This window comes from Orycteropus afer, unplaced genomic scaffold (genome assembly GCF_000298275.1).
Source record: "Orycteropus afer afer isolate SDZICR_OR568_19922 unplaced genomic scaffold, OryAfe1.0 scaffold00245, whole genome shotgun sequence".
Taxonomy (NCBI): Eukaryota; Metazoa; Chordata; class Mammalia; order Tubulidentata; family Orycteropodidae; genus Orycteropus; species Orycteropus afer.
Window position 1 is genome coordinate 1,028,427 of NW_006921832.1, and position 23,369 is coordinate 1,051,795.

The 23,369-nt window shown below is 41.4% G+C and overlaps 1 protein-coding gene across 1 annotated transcript in view; it reads left to right on the top strand.

Moving 5' to 3' along the window:
* KALRN (kalirin RhoGEF kinase) overlaps positions 1-23,369 on the top strand; it is a 1,074,930-nt gene that overhangs the window by 467,873 nt on the left and 583,688 nt on the right. The window contains exon 7 of the mRNA XM_042782122.1: positions 19,105-19,296. Coding sequence (XP_042638056.1) covers positions 19,105-19,296 — 192 coding nt within the window. The remainder of the gene's footprint in view (positions 1-19,104; positions 19,297-23,369) is intronic.

A 23,369-nucleotide genomic window follows, 5' to 3' on the forward strand; every position in this document is an offset into this window, starting at 1 on the left:
ATGATGGGCTCAAGTATAGCAGGGATTGTGGGGCTGGTGCGGGATCGGGCAGTATTTCGTTCTGCTGTGCACAGGGTCGCTATGAGTCGGAAACGACTTGATGGCACTTAACAACAACAACAACTGAACTGTGTAATCTTTCAAGTTCCAGCTGACTCTTAGGGTCTTTGTCTCTACGAGTACAATCCTAATGATGAAAGTAAAGGCACTGAAAAATTACTCTCCCTGATAAGAATAAATGTTTGTTGTTACCACTGGGGTTCCTAAGGGAGGCCTTCTAGGAAACATGTACTTGTGAAATACTGGATGTAATCAAGTTGAGTAGGATACAGTGTTTGTATCTCCATAAACAGCATTGTGAATAGAATTTCTCCTTTCTTCCAAGTCAATAAGAGGATGGAGTTTATTTTCTGATCTGCTTGGGCCCTATGTAGGACCCTTGCTCTTGGCACCATTGTCAACATTGTCCAAATAAGGAGAGAGACATGTGCTTTGAAGTCAATCCTAATGAAGTTGGTGCCCATGTCTAAAGCAACAATCCTCCACCCTTGCTGTCTACTAGAGTTAACTGGGGAGCTTTTGAAAATACCACATCTGGGACCCACCTCTAGATTCTGATTTAACTGTACTGGAGTGGAAGGCCTGGAAATCTGTAGTTTTAAGCATCTAGGTTGAGAATCACTGGTCTAGGATGAAGAAAATAAGCCAACTGACATTAGCCCTGGTATCAAATTCAAAAGCTACCAAATAATTAAATCTGTGGAATTGGAAGGTGAGGACTTCCTACCAATATTGGGGGTATTCAGGGAGAAAGAGTGTCTGTTTTTACTTTTCTCCTTACCCTCCACCCCCAGCCTCACCAGATGTGTCATTTACCTTTACCCATTAGTCTTTAATGAGTCATATTTAGTGATTGGTTTCTATTCAAGCAAAAAACATAGGGAAGTTCCTTGGATTAAGCGTAGGCTTACTCAGTATTCAAGGAACTTTAGTGGTACAATGGTTAAAGCATTCAGCTGCTTACCAAAAGGTGAGCGGTTTGAACCCATCAGCCACTCCACAGGAGAAAGATGAGTTAGTCTGCTTCTGTAAAGATTTACAGCCTTAGAAACCCTATAGGGCAGTTCTCCTCTGTCCTGAAGGGTTGCTATGAGTAAGAATCAAGTCAGTGGTAGTGGGTTTTGGGTTTTCTCAGTATCACTCTAGTGCGTGATGCTGGCTTCCCTTAGGTACTGCCCAGATACCTAAGCCTGAGTCCTTCTGAAAGGCTTCTCTGAGCTGACCCTGAGGGCTTGACTGACTACTCAAATTTCTGACTCATGGCTGACACTGGCCTGGTTTAGGCTTGTCTCTTGATTGCTCACCTCCCTCCTGGCCCCAGATTTTCCTCCTCTTCCCCTTATTCCCAGTTCTGTGCCTACAGATCTGGTACCTCTTTTCTTGTTTCAGTCTGCTGCTATCTGGGGCTCTCTGTCAGCATGTTCTTTGCCTTCAGGTTATTTGCTATGCACTCTTGATATTTATTCCCTGAGTTTACCCACACACTTACATACACTCATATGTAATTTTTGCCTGCCCTCTGCCATGTCTGTAGCTGCCAAGGAGTTAATTTACCTGAAATTTAGCCAAAGATGACTCATTCCTCTTCTTTGAGGTCTTCTGGAGCTGAATGAAAGACATGAAATGGTCCATGAAACTTAGTGCATAAGATGAGATAATATACACAAAAGGGCTTAAACTGTAAAGCACAACACAAATATGAAGTGTTGAAAGGCAAAGTCAGCAGCATTACTGCATATCATTCTGGGACAGGCCAAGAGGGCCAGATGAGAGACAGACTGATTAAGGACATACAGGCCAGACATACAGGAAATTCAAAAGGTAAAAAATCAGGAAAAGTGGACAGATGGGATGGAGGCAGTACAAAAAACAGAAGTCAGAAATCATGGCACAGCCAGTGGCCAGGAAATGAGAAAGAGCTAAGATTTCCATCAGTATATCCTTTCAGCTCTACCTTCAAAATGTGTACCCAGAATCTGACCACTTCTTACCATCTCCACTAACACCACCCAGATCCAAGCTGCCTGGACTATTGCAGGAGCTCCTCCCTGGTCTCTGCTTCCACCTTTGCTCCCCTCCAGTCCATTCTGAATAGCCCAAGTGATCCTGCCAAAATGGGAGATGCATCACATCATGTCACTCTGCTGCTCAAAACTGTTGAATGTCTTCGCATCCCTATCAGGATAAAATCTGAGGTCCCTTCCCTGAGTCTTGTTATGGCTTACAAGAGTCTGGCCTCTAGTTACCTCTCAGATCTCAGCCCCTACCATCTGCTTCAGTCACCATGAGGTTCTTGCTTTTTTTCTTGAATCCATCAAGTTTATTTTTGCCTGTGTCCCTGCTGTTCTCTCTACCTGGATCCTCCTTCCAAATAGCCATGGTTCACTGTTACTTTGTTCAGGGTTAGGCTCAGGTATCACCTCTCAGAGAAGCCTGTCCTGACTCTCCAACCCCATCAAACTCTATCCTTTTCCTAACTATATTTTATGCAACACTTATTTCTATCCAAACCAAACCCACTGCCATTGAGTCTATTTCAACTCTTAATGACCCTGTAAGACAGAGTCAGATTGCTCCTTAGATCAAGCAGACTGACTCATCTTTCTCTCATTGAGTGGCTGGTGACTTTCAACTGCTGACCTTTTGATTAGGAACACCACCAGAGCTCCTTCTTATTTCTATAGTAAATATATATTCATTTATTGTCTGACTCTTCTACTAATATGTACACTCTGTGATTGTAGGAATTTTATCTTTCTTGTTCCCTCTCAAACAGTGCCTAGCAATGTTAAATGAGTGAATGGTTGAATAAGCATGTAGGATAAAAGATGTAAGATTCCAGCAATAAGGCAAGCTATTAATTAACAGAGCCAAGAGTTGCCTTAGTCCTGGGCTTCCCTGAGGTTCTGTGGAAGACAGTAGCCTGTTCTCTAAGGTGATTGGTCCTGTGTTTGCGGGTGGAATCTATTGCTGGAAGGAGGGAGACAGTAAGGGAAGTCTACCTGCCAGAGTCCTGTCCATTCTAGAGTTGGGCTAGTCTAGTAATTACAAAGGCAAATCCAGGACCCTGGTGGGGGAACTCTAAAGAGAGAGAAAAATTTCTATTGAATTCTCTGTCTAGGGGCCCTATTTTTCTGAGATGATTTATTTATTTATTTATTTATTTATTTTTTAATTCTTTGGGAGACATTTCTCCCCATCATCTCCCCTGAGGAGCACCCCTGGCCAGCCCAACTGCTTTTACATTTATGGTAAATAAAACAACATGATGGGTAAAAGCATGGGCATGAGGTGCAAACTTTGGCTCTATATTTCCTTCCTAGCTGTTTGATCTTAGGCAAGTTATTTAAATTTCCCAGAGACTCACCACCTCATCTATAAATGCAGGATAATAGTGCCTTTGCCAGGGTTGTTGTAAAGATGAAATGCGATCATGCATTTTGGGCTCACCATGTGGTACCATGTCATGATTGAGCTATTAGTGTTATCAGGGTCAGTTGTACTAGAAGAAATAGGTTTCCTTATTCAGGGCAGCTCCTCAGAATTCCCTCCTACAACTTCTCAAATGTAATATACATACAAATCACCTGGGGAATCTTGTTAAAATACAAATTCTGATTCAGAAGTTCAGGGGTAGGCCTGGGATTCTGCATTTCTAACTCGCTTTAAGTGATGCTGATGCCACAGGCCAAGATTTGAGTAGCAAGGCTCTACAAGAGCAAGGGCTGTGGGATGAAATACTGACAAATGTTATTTCCTCTGATTTAATCCTTAAAAGCAACCTACAGTCACTGAGTCCTAAACCAGAAGACTTACAATGTCCCCGCCACTTTCCCCACTGGCATCCCTGAATCTGATCCAGCTGTATCCACCTCTCCTCACCATTTCAGTCCTGCAACAATTCTTCTCACAAATACCCACTCACCCAATGAAGTTTCACTCAATAGTACTGACAAAGGAGAGGGAAAAGGGATTCACTTTTTCTTAAACCTGCTCCTGGGTTTCCTGTGGCCCTTGGACATATGGCCAGGCTTTTGTTTTCATGGCTGCTTAATGGTTTGTAAAGCAATTGCTGGAGGAAACATTGCTATGGCAGTCCAGGCCAGAGGGACAGAGGGATTCACAGGACAGCGTTATCTTTGCTGAGCAAGAGGGCTGCTCCAGCCTCTTTTCCTCTATATCTGACAGTGACAGATGGCTTCCACATGGTTTGACCTACTGTTTGGCCAAACTTGACCAGATAGTCATCCATCAGCTGCCCTATTTGGCCCACCTGAGGGCACCCTGTGGTTTTTAGGAGGCAGCAGTTGGAGGTTCATTTAGAGCTCATCACATCTCATAGCTATTGTGATATTGTTTCAAGCATGGACAGTTCTTATTCCAGATGTTACTATCCCAGTGTCCATATGTTTTGAAGTAAGATCAGCAGGTTTACATTGTAATGTTAAACTAATTAATCATAAGCTGATGCTTTAACAACTTCAGGACCCAAAGTGGTTTTGGTATTAGCAATGATATAAACAATACATATAGTATTATCAAGCTGGAGAATAGAGGTGAGGCTCAGCTTTTTCCATTCCTTTGGCATAATTTCTTTATTTTCTTATTGAGAGTGAGTGGTTGCTCACAAAACCTCTGAAAGTGTACAGAAAAATCTTCCTAATGACTCTGTTTGAAAGTGATGAAATAAAACTTAAATTGATATAAGCTGCAGGGCATACAAAGAAAGTAGAAATAAGTGGAGGAGTTTTACAGACTGAGAGTCAGGAGACCTGGCATTTAGCCCAAATTCTGCCTCTCTCTTTGTAACTTTTAACAAAGTGATTGATTAATCTAGCAAACATTTTTTTAAGGACCTAAGGCAATTGACTACTAACCAGAAGGCTGGCAGTTCAAACCCACCAACCACTCCTTGGAAGGAAGATTGGGCAATCTACTTCCGTAGTGATACCACCTTGGAAACCCAAGGAGGGGTTTCTATGAGTCAGATCCGACTCGATGGCAGTGAGTGAGTTAGTGACTAGTTGGAGGAAAGATTGAAATTGTGAAGAATTTCATTTCTTTGGATCTACAACCAGTGCCAATGGAAGCAACAGGCAAGGAATCAAATGCATATTGCATTGGGCAGATGTGCTGCAAAAGATTTCTTTAAAAATGAATTTGCTCTGTAAACTTTCACCAAAATCACAATTGAAAAAAAAAAAAAAAAAGATTTCTTTGAAGTGTTAAATAAAGATGTCACTTTGAGTACTAAGGGGTGCCTGACCCCAGCCGTGGTATTTTCAGTTGCCTTATATACATGTGAAAGCTGGACATTGAATAAAGAAGACCAGAGAAGAAGGGATGCCTTTTAATTATGGTGTTGGTGAAGAATATTGACTATTCCATGAACTACCAGAAAAATGGTCAAATCTGTCTTAGAAGACGTACAACCAGAATAGTCCTTAGAAGCAAGGATGGCAAGACTTTTGTCTCACATACTTTGGACGTGTTATTAGGAAGGACCAGTCCCTGGAGAAAGGCATCTGCTAGGTAAAGTAGAGGGTCAGCAAACAAGAGGAAGACTCTCAATGAGATGAATTAGCACAGTGGCTGCAGCAATGGGCTCAAACGTAGCAGTGATTGTGAGGAAGGTACAGTACCACGCGGGGTTTCTTTCTGTTGTACGTAGGGTCACTGTGAGTTGGAACGGACTCACTGCACCTAACAGTAACAGGTAGATTCAAGATATACTTATGTTTCATTTTTTGTTTTTCTATCTGTAAAAAGAATTATATGAACTTGACTTATAAAAACTTTAAAGTGTGTTTTATGTTCCTTTCCTTATTCAAGTAGTATTTGTTCATGAAAACTTGCCTATTTTGCTGTATACAAATTGTACTTCAATTTTGAAAAACAAACTTTACCAAAGTAAGAAAGAGATGAGCCAAATGAGTGATTACATTTTCCACAGAGTACAACGAGGTCAAATCTATTAAAATTAAATTGTATGTACCTTTTGACAACAACTCCTAGTGTTATTTGTAGTGGCAAAATATAAAACTGAGAACAACCTCTATACTTCAACAAAAAGAATGAGGTGGATAAAAGTAGGAGGATGAACATGAATTCCTCTTAGCTGCATCATCCATAGACAACTGATGTTTTGATGTTTTAACTTTAGTGGAGGTTCCAAAACCCATTGCCATTGAGTAGATTCTGATTCACAGTGACCTGATTGGACAGAGTAGAACTGTTTTACTTTGTTTCCGAGGCTGTAAATCTTTATGGAAGCAGACTGCCTCATCCTTCTCCCATGAAGCAGCTGGTGGATTAGCAGCTGAATGCTTAACCACTGTGCCACCAGGGCTTTTCAGTGAAGATTGGAATTCTAAAAACATACATTTGAAAGGAAAAAAAGTTTTCCCGATTGTAGAAAATCACCAAACCTATATACAGAAGAGAATTGAGATATGAGTAAAGACCCTGTATGTTCAATTCAGTCTGATACATTGATAATGTACACTGTCAGATACATTACTGCACAACTTTTTGAATAGCCCAGAAACTTTATCCGATACAGTGCAGGAGAATGAGCCCCTTAGGTCAGACGGCTTTCAAAATACAACTAGGAAAGAGCTGCATCATCAAAGTAGAATCAAACTTACTGATACAGTTAAAGTAAAGCTTTCAAGACTTACATTTGCTGATGTGGCATGACTCAAATTGAGGAGAAACAGCTGCAAACATCCATTGATAATAGGAACATGGAATGTACAAAGTGTGAATCTAGGAGAATTGAAAGTTATCAAGAATGAAATGGAACACATAAAGATTGATATCCTAGGTATTAGTGAGCTGAAATGGACTAGTTTGGGCCATTTTGAATCAGACAACCATATGATCTTCTATGCTGGAAATGACAAGTAGAAGAGGAATGGCCGGCATTCATCATCACAAAGGATGTTTCAAGATCTGTCCTAAAGTACAATGCTGTTAGTAATAGGATAATATCCATATGCCTACAAGGAAGACCAGTTAAATACTACTATGAAGGTTGGGCAATCTACTTCCATAGTGATACTGCCTCGGAAACCCAAGGAGGGGTCACTAGGAGTCAGGGCTGACTCGACGGCACATAACAACAACAACATTATTCAAATTTATGCACCTACCACCAAAGCCAAAGATGAGGAAATTGAAAATTTTTATCAACTTCTGCAGTCTGAAATTGACCAAATGTTCAATCAAGATGTATTTATTATCACTGGTGACTGGAATGCAAAAGTTGGAAACAAAGAATCACCGGTAGATGGAAATTTGGCCTTGGTGACATAAATAATGCTGGAGATCACATGATAGAATTTTGCAAAACTAATGACTAATTCATTGCAAATACCTTTTTTCAACAACACAAACATCAGCCATACACGTGGACTTTGGCAAATGGAGTACACGGGAATCAGATTGACTGCATCTGTGTCACAAGGTGATGGAAAAGTTCAATATCTTCAGCCAAAACCAGGCCAGGAGCTGATTGTGAAACAGACCATCAATTGCTCATATGCAAGTTCAACTTAGAGTTGAAGATAATTAAAGCAAGTCCAAAAGAGCCAAAATATGACCTGGAATATATCCCTCCTTAATTTAGAGACCATCTAAAGAATAAATTTGATGCATTGAACACCAGTAACCGAAAACCAGAAGAACTGTGGAGTAACATCAAGAACATCATCCATGAATGCAGTGAATTGCTTGATGTGGCCCTTCTAGCCATTGTCCTCATTCTGTGATATATTGTAAATTCTATTTTCCATGCCTGTTTGGGGGGTTGGGTGGTAGTTAAGGTCGATTATCAACTTGGCTGGGCAGCTAGTAGTAATCATTCCCTATCATGACTGGCAGTCGGCTCTGTAGTAGAATTTGCCTTGACCTGCTGATAGTTAAAGCCATCCACTTGGGTTATTGTTGTTGAAGCAACACAGGTGGAATGAATCTTAAGTCCTGCCTTGCTGGAGGGTATAATTCAAATCACCACCCTTAGCTTCCTTGAGGGTATACCTACAAATCTCCTGGGAAGGTTTTCCCTTCTCTTGCACCAGTTCTGTGTTTTGGCTCATCCTCATCTCACCCCTGGATTTGGGACAGCAGCTGTTATCTGATCTGCTGATTGAGGTTCATCAAACCCCAAGAATTGGGAGGATCATCCAGACCCACTCACGGACCTGGGACTTCCCAGCCTGCCAGTCTCCACCTCTGCTACATGAGACTATCCCTTGGGTGTCTGTGAGTTCTGTGAGGTGTTACAGCAAAATACAGAATCCTACGATGGGGGAGATCACTGGGAGGAGGAGGAGGAGTTGTTAATGTTTGAAATGATGGAGTAGCACGGTAGTTTGGACATTTGGGACATCTTTAACCTCTGTCTCATGGAGACCAGCCTTGTGCTGATCTTTCTGAGAGAAATTGTTCAAGCAATGAAGAAAGAAAGAGATTATTAAAAAGACAAAAAAAAGAAGAAAAGACCAAAATGGTTGTTAGAAGAGACTCTGAAACTTTCTCTTGAACAGAGAGTAGCTAAAGCAAATGGAAGAAATTACAAGATAAAAGAGCTAAATAGAAGATTTCAAAGAGCAGCTCAAGCAGACAAAGCCAATTACTATAATGAAATGTGCAAAGATGTGGAGTTAGAAAACCAAAATGGAAGAACACTCTCGGCATGTCTGAAGATAAAAGAACTGAGGAAAAAAATTAAGCCTCGAGTTGCAATATTGAAAGATTCTATGGGCAAAATATTGAATGATGCAGGAAGCATCAAAAGAAATTGAAGGAATACACAGAGTCACTGTACCAAAAAGAACTGGTAGATCTTCATCCATTTCAGGAGGCAGTATTGAAGGAAGAAGTAGAGGTTGCACTGAAGGAATTGGTGAAGAACAAGGCTCCAGGAATTGATGGAATACCCATTGAGATGTTTCAACAAACGGATGCCCCACTGGAGGCACTCACTTGGTTATGCCAAGAGATTTGGAAAACAGCAACCTGGCCAACTGACTGAAAAGATCCCTATTTGTGCCCATTTCAAAGAGAGGTGATCCCACAGAATGTGAAAATTATCGAACAATATCATGAATGTCGCATGTAAGTAAAATCTCACTGAAGATAATTCAAAAATGATTGTAGCAGTGTATTGACAGAGAACTTCTAGAGGTGCAGGCTGGATTCAGAACAGGACATGGAACAAGGGATATCGTTGCTGATGTCAGATAGATCTTGACTCAAAGAGAAGTGTACCAGAAATATGTTTACTTATGTTTTATTGACTATGGAAAAGCATTCTATTGTGTGGATCATAACAAATTGTGGATAACATTGAGAAGAATGGGAATTCCAGAACACTTAATTGTACTCATGAGGAACCTGTACATAGAACAGGAGGCTGTTGTTCAAACAGAACAAGGGGACACTGCATGGTTTAAAATCAAGAAGGGAGTGTGTCAGGGTTGTATCCTTTCACCATACTTATTCAATCTATATGCTGAGCAAATAATCTGAGAAGCTTGACTATATGAAGAACATGGCACCAGGATTGAAGGAAGAATTGTTAACAACCTGTGATATACTGATGACTCAATTTTGCTTGCTTAAAGTGAGGATGACTTGAACCACTTACTGGTGAATATTGAAGACTACAGTCTGCAGTATGGATTACATCTCAATACAAAGAAAACAAAAATTCTCACAACTGGACCAGTAAGCAGCATCACGATAAATGGAGAAAAGATTGACATTTTCAAAGACTTCACATTGCTTGGTTCTACAATCAGTGCCAATGGAGGCAGCAGTCAGGATATCAGACAATGTATAGCACTGGGCAAGTTGGCTGCAAAGGACCTCTTTCAAGTGCTGAAGAGCAAAGACGTTTCCTTGGGGACTAAGGTGCACCTGACACAAGCCATGATATTTTCAATCACCTTATATGCATGTGAGAGCTGGACAATGAATAAAGACTGAAGGGGAATTGATACTTTTGAGATGTAGTGCTGGAGAAGAATGCTGAAAGTACCATGGACTGTTAAAAGAACTAACAAATCTGTCCTAAAGGAAGTGCAGCTGGAATACTCCTTGGAAGCAAGAATGACCAGACTTTGTCTCACCTACTTTGATCATGTTATCAGAAGGGACCATTCCCTGGAGAAGGGTATCATGCTTGGTAAGGTGGAGGGTCAACGAAAAAGTGGAAGGCCCTCAATGAGATGGATTGACACAGTGGCTGCCGTGATGGGCTCAAATATAGCAGGGATTGCAGAGCTGGCGCAGGACTGGGCGGTGTTCCATTCTGCTGTGCATAGGGTCATTATGAGTCACAGATGACTCGACAGCACGTAACAACAACAACAACAATGTTCAATTCCTAGGCAGTGCAACTCCTGCACAGATATCACCTGTCTGTCAATGGAGGCTGGTGTGTTGCTATGATGCCAAACAGGTTTTAGCAGAGCTTCCAAAGACAGACTAGAAGAAAGGTCTTACGACCTACATCTGAGAATTAGCCATTGAAAATCCTACTATTGTAACGATCTGACCTACAACCCTTCGTGAGGATGGCAGAGGACTGGGCAAGATTTCGTTTTTCGGGACCTGAGGTCACCATAAGTTGAGGGGTGACTCAATGGAAGCTAGTAACAACAAAATGTTCCCACTACTATGTATATCAGGTACATAATAAGCAATCAGTAACTGGTAACATTTGAGTATATTTTTCTGTTATGGATGATGTTCTTCTCAGTTGAGGGTACACTGTGTGTATGCTTTGTATTTAGCTCTTGATTTAGCATTATTTGATTTCCATTTGATCAGAATGACTTCACTGGATACCAGCCTTTGGCTGATGCGCTTGACTTTTAGATTTGGAACATTAAGGTCTCCAGAGTTTATCGACAGGACTGAGCACCTTTGAGAAAGTGGCCACTAAGGGGTAGTTGTGCCTCATATCATATGCTGATCTGATATGCAGATCACAACTTTTCTTTTCATGATAATAATTTAAAAGCTGTAGATCAGTTAGCTGGAATGGTATTGATTTTCCAGTGCCCAGAATTCATTCCTTGCAGAGATAAGACAGCTCTGAGATGGCTTCCTTCTGCCTCTCTGGAGGTGAAGATGAGAAACGTGGAGATAAATCCTGTCACCCCTGGACAACAAAGTGAAAGACCCCATGTCTGTACTTGAGAGAATGGACTAATCAACTCAGCATGGGAACAAGGCTTTTGTACCTTTTAAAATACAGTCAGTGATAAGGAGAAGGATCTGTCCCCTCCAATGAGAATGAGATGTTCCCACTCCTGGGTGTTCTAGGTGTGGATAACGCATGCTAATGAAGTAGAACTGCCTCAAGGAGGCTGTCCCAAGAGAGAGAGACCCCTGTTTTTCCAACAGGTATGTAAGGACACTGTGTTGAAAGAGCATGTTTCAAAAGTGAGTCACTGGCTGGTTCTGAATTCTCTGAGCTCTCTGGATTGAGGAAAGACCTGTGCACAGTTCAGGAGTCCAGGCCCTTAACTCCAAGGGGAAGGGCGTCTGCCAGCAGGGGACATGTGGTACATACAGTAGTGGCCTGACAAGTACCTAGGGCAGCTGGGGCAGCTGGAAAGCAGGGACACACATGGCAGATTCCTACAAGAATGGACACTTCCTAGGGATACCAAGGAATGACATGGTGTGTTCTCTGTGAAATATCATGAGACTGCATAACTTTTTTTTTGCCTCTTGTTGGATTTTTGCTTTTTGTTGTACTTTTTACTGGAACTTAGATTTGGCTTGCTTTTAATTTTGGGCATTAATACCAGTCTCTGGAGCTGGATGAAGGAAAAGATATGACATTTGTTGATGTATCAATTTTTTTTGTAGGCAACAGGCTTTATGTTATCTCATGTAATCCACTGGAAAGAGTTTCCAATTCACAGTGGGCACCTAACACAGAGAAATGTAAACATTCATCCTCTTTTTTTGGGGGGGGGAAGTGAACTGAATAGAATTCTAATAATAAACACACTTGGCTATAATCTGCTCTTATAACCAGTCCCTGGCACATAATTTAGGGTTACCAAAATGAAAGTGTACATCAGTCATTACTTTTAGAAGAACCAGTATCTCTTTCAGAAGGAACTACATAAGACACTTAATTTAAAGAGGAAGTTTAACTGGGTTTTTAAATGTTAAGTTTAATGGTAAGTTGCAAGCAACTTTGAACGTTTTATACCCAGAAGGGGTAACCAGGAACCAGGTTCCAAGGGAGAGCCCTTGTCAAGGCTAAAAACTTTGATCAAAATTCTACCAAGTAGTTCTTTCTGGAGAATAACTCTGCTCCACTGATGTCAGTTAATAACTGCAAGAGACCAAGGGCCTCAAAAGATGGGCCTGTGATCTTCAATTAATGATTACAGGAATAAGGCAGGAAAATGGACAGTTTTGTAGATAGCAAAAGTAAGGGCAGGTGTAAGTATAAGGGATTTTGAGTCGTGAAATTTTTTTTTAGAATTGTTCACTTTTCCCTGTTTATAACAAAAATGATGGGAGAAGAGGCTTTGAGGGGATATAGGGTGGGTTGGGCAATGCAGCAGACCATGCTTCAGTCATACTGCATTCTGCTGGGTAGATAATAATTAAATCTTGGACTATGAGATACTTTGAATAATATTAACAACACTGATAAAACAAAACTCACTGCCATCAAGTCAATTTTGACTCATAGCAACCCTATAGGACAGAGTAGAACTGCCCCACAGGGTTTCCAAGGCTATAAATCTTTATGGAAGCAGACTGTCTCATCTTTCTCCCATAGAGTGGCTAGTGGGTTTGAACTGCCAGCCTTTTGGTTAGCATCCAAATGCTTTAACCAGTATCCCACCAGAACTCCTTAGCAACACTAATAGTATTGTATATATTTTTGTTGTTGTTAGGTGCTGTCAAGTTGGCTCTGAGTCATAGCGACCCTATGTACAACAGAATGAAACACTACTCGGTCCTGTGCCAGTGTCACAATCCTTGCTATACCTGAGCCCATCATTGCAGCCATTGTGTCAATCTATCTCATTTAGGTCCTTGACTTTTTCTTTTTTCTTTTTATTGTGATTTGGGTGAAAATTTACAGAGCAAATTCACTTTCTATACAACAGTTCACATACACTTTGTCTCATGACATTGACTATGATTTACCCCAATGCAACAGCTCCTCTCCCACTTCCTCCCCATAGTTACCTCTTCCCTGTATCCATTCCTCCATATACTCCTCCATGCACTTTCCTTGTGCATAAACAGCCCTTCTTTCTCCCATGATTGATCTCTCCAAGGAGTGTATCTCCCTCAGGTAAATGTTCAACTCATATGCCTGTCCTTTGTTTGGCTGGAAGCCACAGGTGTGGGTTCAATTCCAGACCCAAAGGGCAGCCAGGGGCCATAGTCCCAGTGGTTCTACCAGGCTCCATCAGACCAGCAAACCTGCCCCCCCCCTTATTTTTTTCCAAATAATTTTGAGTTTTGTTCCACGTTGTTCTCCCTCTCTATCCCGGGTCCTCGCCTTTTTCCTTGACGCTCCACTTTACCAAGCATAATATCCTTTTCCAGGGAATGGCCTCTTACAACATGACCAAAGTAGGTCACATGAAGTCTGGCCATTCTCACTTCCAAGGAGCATTCTGGCTGCACTTCCTCCAGGACAGATTTTTTAGTTCTTCTGGCAGTTCATGGTACTTTCAGTATTCTTCACCAGTACCACAACTCAAAAGCATCAACTCTTCTTCAGTCTTCGTTATTCATTGTCCAGCTCTTATACGCATAAGAGGCGATTGAAAATTCCATGGTTTTGGTTAGGTACACCTTAGTCTTCAAAGAGACATCTTTGCTCTTCACTTTAAAGAGATCTTTTGCAGCAGATTTGCCCAGTTCAATATGTCGTCTGATGTCTTGACTGCTGCTTCAATTGGTGTTGATTGTGGATCCAAGTAATATGAAACCTTTGACAACTTCAATTTTTCTCCATTTATCATGATGATGCTTATTTGTCTAGTTTTGAGGATTTTAATTTTCTTTATGTTGAGATGTAATGCATACTGCAGACTGTAGTATTTAATCTTCATCAGTAAGTGAAAAAGCAGTTTTGAGGTAAGGGTTTAAGAAGATACCTATCAAGCCAGAATTATCAGTCATGTTCTGGCCTTCTACTCAGGGAAGCTTGTTAGTCTGGGCAACTCAGTTTAAGGGAAAGGGTTGAAGAGAAGAAGAGAAGGAGGGAAGCTGGCTCTTGGTCACTTGGAGACTGAAGAACTCAGGGATGCTAGCCCCAATCTTGGCCGTCATTACTATAGAGCAGAGAGCAGAGCCAGGGCAAGGGACTGAGGCACATGGACAGCCAAGGCTGGTCTACATGTACCTCCAGGTTAGGCTGCACTATTCTCTCTGGTGTCACTCCATGTACATTTCCCTTTGCTAATCCTTTAGCTTACAGCAGCTTGAGTAGTTTTTTAAAAGCATGAATAAGATCACGTCACTCTTTCATTTAAAACCTTCCATTGCATGTGGACACTTGAAATTTTAATTACCCTTACTTCAGTTTATACCCCACCTCCTCTGTGGAAGAGAGTAATGGGAGTGGGATTTACTCCATTTTCTCCATTGACACTGGAGCTTCCTAAGACACAATTGTGGCCCCTAACTTCTCTCTACATTCAGTCTGGCTACCTTCCATAAATAGAGAATGCACCTAGAGACCTGGGTTATATAAACAGCACTACTTACACAGAAATGGAATGTCTGAAATCATTTAGTTCAACTCTCACATTTTACAGATGAGGAAACTGAGGAACAGCAGCGTCAAATGACATCTTAAATTAGTGCCAGAGCTGGGACCAGAACCCATATCTCCTGGCCAAATGACATTTATGTCCTGCTGACTTATAACTCTGTGGATCACAGGGTATTAAAGGTAGGCCATAAAAGAAAAATGGCAGAACCAGGCAGAAGGGAAGAGGTGGTGAAAGCAGTCCATAGGAACTTGAAAGGTCATAAGGAGTCAAAATACCCATCCCTGCTGACCATGTTCCTAGGGCAAACATGTTTTCCAAATGCTCCTTAACAGAGGTATAAACAGTGATGCAGAACAACCATGAATGGATTGACCAAAAGCTATGAGATTTCATTTATGCCTAAGGACTAAGCACCCCTATTCAATCAGACTCAACCTACCTCTTTAGTCTCAATCTTAAAAAAAAAAAAAAAAAAGATGAGGCTTTCTCTACCATTCCTCTCTTCTCTTTAGATAGTAACTGTCTTTCTTGTACTCAGGGGCAACTGCGGTTTATAATCTATCTGCCAGTTTGTCTCAGGTTCCAGGGTGAAGAAAAATAAGCTGAATTTAAGCAATGTGGCTTGGCTACAATGTTTTGGTATACTGAAAGGGGGCAGTAGAGACAAACAATGAGCAAATATATGAGTCAACATCATATTTATCCATCCCTTGAGAAATATATTGTCTCTACTTTCATGAAGCATAATCAGTTTTTAGTTTTAGTAAGACATTTCTTTGCCTATGGATAAGAAGACCTAAAAGCATTTACTGTGCCTGTCTCTAGAACATGAAATATGAGCTTTGATCTTTTGTTTGCTTGTTTTCGTTTTCATTCACAAGCACAAACTTGAGGGTTGAAGGAGACCTTCATCACGTACCCCCTTTCATGCAGGACTCTCCTTTCCACCATCCCTGCCAATTGTTCAGACCCCTTCCTGCTGAACCCCTACAATGGGTTGCTTCTATCTCTGTTGAAGAACTTACTTCATTTTTCTTTAAGTTATGGTTATTTAAAGACTTGTCTTTAGACTTAGCTGTGAGCTCCTGAGGTCTGAGGATGGGTGGGCAGGAATCTTGTCTCATTCCTCCTTGATCCTTTATAGCTACCAGTACAGATACTGGCCTATTCTCCATAAATATTTGAATGAGTGACAAGGTGTTCAGAGGCAACCACAGTTGATAGCTAGAGCATTCTTCCTGAATGTGAGCAGAAATGTGCCTCCCCGTGTTCCCTAGGTGAGGGGAGTATGTAAGGGCTGAGCATCCATAGGACAGACCTGGGGGTCTCTGGGGACAGGGTAATGCCCTGCTCTTAAGTCTGTCCTTGTTTTCCATTTGACCAGGTGTACAACACTTTTTACCAGGACAGGAAAACCCAAAACCCCTAAATTGATCTGGATAACTTAGGGTAGGGTGGTAGTGGAGAGTGGGATCCAGGATTTGAATTCTGGTAGGAAGGATAGGAAAAATGCAGCTATATCAATGCCATTAATGTCCTACTCATATCTTTTCAGCCTGGGGATCACCTGCAGATGGTTTCCATACATACCAACTGCATTTGTGTGCCCTTGGTCATTCTCTGACTTTACCTGGGTAGTCTGCTTGGCCTGCATGTGGGTCAAGCTGGAAATGCCAGAAAGTTACCCTAAGAGAGAACTTCAACCAAAGAGAGATGGGATTTAATGCATAAATACCCTGAGATTCTTCATCCTCAGTAGAACAACTCAAAGTGTGTTCTACACAGTCTCTCAAAGGATCCCCAGAGGGGTTGAACCCTGGTTGTTCACAGCAGTAACCTCTAATTAACACACTTCATTCATTTTCTTCCCTTTCTTGTTTGACTTCCCCACTTTCTTCCGGGGATTAGTCCTAAAATAAACTGCCTTGTCTCAAACTCTTGTCTCAAAGTCTGCTTTTGGGTAACCAAGCTAAGACAGTGATGCAGCAGGAAATTTGAGGGAGGTGACTAAATATTCTCCCCTTAGAAAAGAAAACTATTAAAATCAGTACATACTTTTTTTCCCCCCTTGTTCTCTCCTTCTATTTTTAAATGCAGAGTTGGTTTTCCTGTCAGTTCTATAAATAGAGTTTAATTTTAAGTAGAATTTGTATCCTAACTCAGAGAATAGGGCTGAAATCTTTGAAGGATATTTTCAAATAATAGGAGCCAGTAATATTCTAGCTCCATTAAGGAAAGGCACTAACTATGTCAGAAAGGTCTCAGGACAGACTAATGAAAAAGATTACACAGGGGGGTCACTAAACATCAAGACGGATTTGTGTTCCAGTACTTCACTTAACATTTTAAACTTCCACAGAGACCTTTTAAATTAAGAGAGACCTTATTGCCTGGGCCAGGTTTGAGATGGACTGCTTATTGGTTGGGGACCGTTAAGATCAATGGTGATCATGAGGAAAGAGGGCCAATAAAGAGCCATTATTCAATCTATTCAGTATTAATGAACTACACTTGAGCCAAGTGGAACCAAGGAAAAATGCTGTTACTGGAGATTATTTATTATCATTTGAGAAGATCTGAAACAAAGAATGAAGGTATATGAACAACCTGCCTCCTTGTCCTTCTTGAGGCAGATGCTTGTGCAATTCAGAAAAGCTCCCTGTGGGTGCCACAGTATTACTTGATTGTTTTGACACCTCAGACAGTTAATAGGAGGTAGCAGTTATAAATAACTGTGATCACTCCTGGTATGTGTCTGTGGGGTTTTTCTTTTGTCTTGTTCCTTCTTGGAGGTTTTTCTGGTGGCCTAGTAGGAAACACACACAGGTTCATGAATTTTTAATTGGCAAGCAAAGATGAGAAAGAATGTGACCAAAGCACAAGATGAAGGAAGTCACAAGGAGAGCCCCTTCAAAGCTCTTTGAGGCACACACACATGCCTCTTGGGGTCATGTAGGGCAACATTCTTAAGTGAGGTAGAGATACAAATGGGTTCCACAGGACTTCTTTTCTTTTTGTTTTTGCCATTCTAAACAATTTTAAGTATACTATTCAGTGGCATTAATTACATTCATAATGTGTATACAACCTTCATTATTACCAATTTCCAAAAATTTTGTCACCCCAAACAGAAACTCATAGATCTTATCCTTAGCATAAGGAAATGTCCTGGCTTTAACTGCTTTTTATTTAATGCTTGACTGAAAGCCGGCATTGTCCTACCCAGCTCTTTTACGGGTGTGGTAGCAGTGAATATCCTTACTTGGTGACAGGTATGGAGTTATCCTCTATCCTTTGCTTTCTTTGATCAGCATTACTGCCCTATGGTGGTTGCTAGCTGCCATCTGGACTAATGGCCACACCATGCCCAATGCTTGTGGATTGGGCCATTATAATCCACAGGGCTTGTCATTATCTGATTTTGGAAGTATGTTGTCAAGCCTTTCTTCCTAATCCATCTTAGTCTAAAAGATCCACTAAAACCTTTCCAGCATTGTTGCAATGTGCACACCTCCACTGATAGACAAAGGGTGGTTATGCATGAGATACTTTGTTCAGGAATGGAGTCTGGGTCTCCTGTATCCTCTCACTGCCATCGAGTCAGTCTGACTCATAGCGGCCCCTCCTTGGGTTTCTGAGGTGGTATCTCTACGGAAGTAGATTGCCGAGCCGTCCTTCTGAGTAGTGCCTGGTGGGTTTGAACCACTAGCCTTCTGGTTAGCAGTCAAGTGCCTTAGGGACTATGCGACCAGAGCTCCCCAGTCTCTAGTATAGAAGGTGAGAATTCTACCACTGATCCACCAGTACCCTGTTGTAGGTATTACCAATAATGCCCTGAGAACAATCCTCTTTTCAGGAAGAGAAGTGCATTTGTCTCTTTTAGCTTTTGCCCTGGACTGAGCCATTGCTCCCAGACAGTAACTCCTGAAAGTACTATGCCGTCTCCCTGAAATGACCTCATAGGATGGTTGTGAGTATTAAATATGATAACCCACCTAAAGTGATTGGCGCACGAATAGCAAAAAGCAATTCAAGTTCACTAGGATGAAAGGCTTCGGTTACTGTCCCTGCTATCTGGCTAGATAGATTTTATGTCATAGAGACTTCCCTTGAGCCAAGAACATAAACATTAGGTCTATACCAGCCTCTCTCAAACTTTTTTTTTTTTTTTTTTGGCAGTCCCCTGCCTTAAATATTCACTTGACTCCAGAGTGCCTTTTCAACCTGCCCCACTAAGCACTGACTCTTCTTTGCTTCCCAGAACGCCTATGTCAACATCAACCGCATCATGTCCGTGGCCTCCCGCCTCTCTGAGGCCGGCCATTATGCCTCACAGCAAATCAAACAGATTTCCACACAGCTGGATCAGGAATGGAAGAGCTTTGCTGCGGCCCTGGATGAACGTAGCACCATCCTCGCCATGTCCGCGGTGTTCCACCAGAAGGCCGAGCAGGTGAGGCCAAGGGATATGCTGTGACTTCAGCATTGGGAAGGGTGGAGGGCAGGGGAATGACAGAGTGGGAGTATGTACACAGTTCTGCAAAAAACCCCTCCTTTCTTTCTGAGAACAGTGAAGACCTTGGTGACTGGTTACAACAATAACCCTTGTTCTGCCTCTTTCATGGCCTCTGTGTACAGAAAGAAGCATTGCTAATTCTTAGTGGCTTTGCTTATCTTCCGAACCAGAGAGAGCCCAATGCCTCTTTACATTCTGCTTGGTAGTTTATTGTTGTATGTGTGTGTGTATTGACTGACTGCTTGATTTGTGTTCCCTAAGCGAAGACCAAAGGAATGAAAGTTAAGCAATCATTTGAGTGCTTAGAGCAGGGGGAAATAGTTTTAGATTGAGTGTTTACTGTGCGTAATAACAATGTAAAACTATAATTGGTTGTTGTTGTTATTTGTCCTTGAGTCGGACCCCACTCATAGCGACCCCTCCTTGGATTTCTGAGGCAGTATCACTACGGTAGTAGATTATCCAACCTTCCTTCTGAGGAGTGGCTGGTGTGTTTGAATCGCCAGCCTTCTGGTTAGCAGTCAAGCGCCTTAGGCACTACGCTACCAGAGCTCCCCACTATAATTGGTAGAAATAATAATTAATTTTTCCCATTTACTGAATGACCAGTCTTTGTGATATTACTAATCCATTATACAGAGGGGAGCAAGGAAGCTCAGAGAGATTAAATGGTCTGCTTAACATCCTACTGGCTCAGAGAGAACCAGGTTCTTAATTTTGAGAAATTTTGTGAGTTGGTTGTTAAACACAGCCATTACTTGTTGTTAGTTGCCATAATGTTGATTCCAGCTCATGGTGACCTCATGTGCAGAGTAGAACTGTGCCATAGGGTTCTCAAGGCTGTGGCCTTTCAGAAGCAGATCACCAGGCCTGTCTTCTGAAGCACCTCTAGGTGGGTTCAGCTAGTAGCCAAGCGCTTAACTGTTTTCGTACTTCCTGATTATTTTACTACTCTCTGTATTTTTGAGGTTATTTACATTGATTGTATCTGTCTGGTGGATACTATATAACAGTGTGCTACTGTGCATCTCCTCCCAACTCCGCATTCAGTGATGTCACATTGGTAGCTTGAGACAGAACACAGTGGAAGTTTTAGACTCTGGAAATCAGCAAATGCTACAAACCAGACTTTGATTTATTGTTTTATTGATTGTCTAGAGTCTTAAGAAAGTAATGGTGAAAATGTTAAAAAAAAAAATGCAGACTACACTTAAAAGTGTGTTGTGTCTGTAACTGTTACATTTTGAATAGCACATACAATTGAGAAAATATTCTTCCATTATTCTAAAACTAAGGTGGTGCAGTGGTATTTGACTCCTAACCAGAAGGCGGGTGGTTCAAATTCACCAGCTGCTCCACAGAAGGAAGATGAAGCAATCTACTTCCATAAGGATTTACAACCTTGAAAACCCAATGGGGATCACTGTGAGTCAGAATCAACTTGATGGCAGTGAGTTCGGTTTTGGTTTGGTTTATTCTAAAAATATTATTAAATTCAGCAAATAAGTCACTCATATCATTGATAAGTGAGTGATGTTTTGACAGATGGCTTCAGTTTTTTTTTTCTTTCGGTTTTACCCTTAACATAAATAGAAATACTAATGAGCATTTGTGTTGAAACTATACATACTTCTTATTTGCAACTGTAGAATGGCTGTAGTTTTCACAAGACTTCAACAAAAGCATCCTTTGAGGGGACCAGGTTTGCTGGTCTGATAGAGCCTGGTGGAACCCCTGAGACTATAGCCCCTAGCTGCCCTTCAGGTGGAATTGAACCCACACCTGTGGCTTCCAGCTAAACAAAAAACAGGCATATGAGTTGAACATTTACCTGAGGTAGATACACTCCTTGCAGAGAATAATCATGGGAGAAAGAAGGGCTGTTTATGCACAGGGAGACAGCTCAGGGGGCAGGACTGCATGGAGGGATGGACACAGGGAAGAGGTAACTATGGGGAGGAAGTGGGAGGGGAGCTGGTGCAATGGGGTAAATTGTAGTCAATGTCATGAGACAAAGTGTATGTGAATTGCTGTATGGAAAGTGAATTTGCTCTGTAAATTTTCACCCAAATCACAATTTAAAAAAAAAGGCATCCTTTGAGACTCAATTGGTAACATGGAATTACTCTTTGTAGATTATGTGCTACACACCCTTTATATTAGTAAAATTTATAATACATTTATGTCCATATATATATATATATGTATATGAAATGCTAATTATTAAACTCCAAACCAACCTCTCTGCCATGGAGTTGATTCCAACTCATAGTGACTCCTCCTTGGGTTCCCAAGGCAGTATCTCTACAGAAGTAGATTGCCCAGTCTTCCTTCATACCACTGCTAAAATAGCATAATTAATCTGTGGACAACTGGGATTTTAACCCATATTTGTCTAACATGAAAGTCTTAAACTCTAAACTTTTTTCTTTGTATCACATTCTGGGCAGCTTGACATAATGGAGAGTCAGACACAAGGTCTTAACTTAAATCTCTCCCTCACTTACTTATTCTAACACAGAAGGCAACATGGAATAATTGAGAATCCAGGCTTTGAAGCCAGACACATGTGGGTTTTAATCCCAGCCCCACTATTTACTAATTCTTAGCAAGCTTATTTCTTCATCTTTAATGGGGGTTCTCTGGTGGCATAGTGCCTAAGGCATTTGACCACTAACCAGAAGGTTAGGAGTTCAAAACCACCAGCCACTCCATGGAAGGAAGACTGGACAATCTACTTCCATAAAGATTTACCACCTTGGAAACCCAAAGAAGGTCACTATGAGTCAGAATCGACTGGATGGCAGTAAATTTGGGTTTTTTTTTTTTTTTTTTGTAATGGGGGTGAGGGGAGCCCTGGTGACACAGTGGTTAAGTACTTAGCTGCTAACCAAAAGGTCAGTAGTTCAAATCCACCAGCTGCTCCGTGGGAGACCTAGAGATCTGCTCCCATAAAGATTACAGCCTGGAAAACCCTAAGGGACAATTCTACTCTGACATATAGGGTTGCTATGACTTGGAATTGACTTGAAGGCACATGATAACAATGTTGGGCTAATCAAAAATTTCACAAGGCCCTTATAAAGATTAGTGATGGAACATGTAAGATGCCTACTGTGCTTAATAAATGGTAGATAATATTCTGGTAGCGTAGTGCCTAAGGCACTTCACTGCTAACCAGGAGGCTGGTGGTTCAAACCCAACAGCCACTTCTTGGAAGGAAGGTTGGGCAATCTACTTCTGTATTGATACCTCCTTGGAAACCCAAGGAGGGGTCGCTATGAGTCAGGTCCGAATGGATGACACATAACAACAAGAGCAACACTACTATTATGTGCATGTGCTCAACATACCACCTAGTCTGTTGCTGTTATTGTTAGGTACTGTCGAGTCAACTCCAACTCATAACAACCCTGTGTACAATAGAACAAAGCACTTCCCAGCCCTGCACCACCCTCACAATGCTTGCTATACCTGAGCCCATCGTTGCAGCCACTGTGTCACTCTATCTCATTGAGGGTCTTACCCTTTTTTTGCTGACCTTCCACTTTACCAAGCATGATCTCCATCTCCAGGGAATGGTCTCTTCTGACAGCATGACCAAAGTAGGTGAGATGAAGTCTGGCCATTCTCACTTCCAAGGAGCATTCAGGCTGTATTTCTTCCAAGACAGATTTGCTTGTTCTTCTGGCAGTCCATGGAACTTTCAGTATTCTTCCAACACCACAACTCGAAAGCATCAACTCTTTTTCAGTCTTCCTTATTAATTGTCCAGCTTTCACATGCATGTGAGGTGATTGAAAACACCATGTCTTGTGTTAGGCACATCTTGTCTTCAAAAAGACATCTTTGTTCTTCAGCACTTTAAGTAGGTCTTTTGCAGCAGATTTGCCCAGTTCAATGTTATTTCCGATTTCTTTACTGCTGCTTCTATTGCTGTTGATTGTAGAACCAAGTAGTATGAAATCTTTGACAACTTCAGTCTTATCTCCATTTATCATGATGCTGTT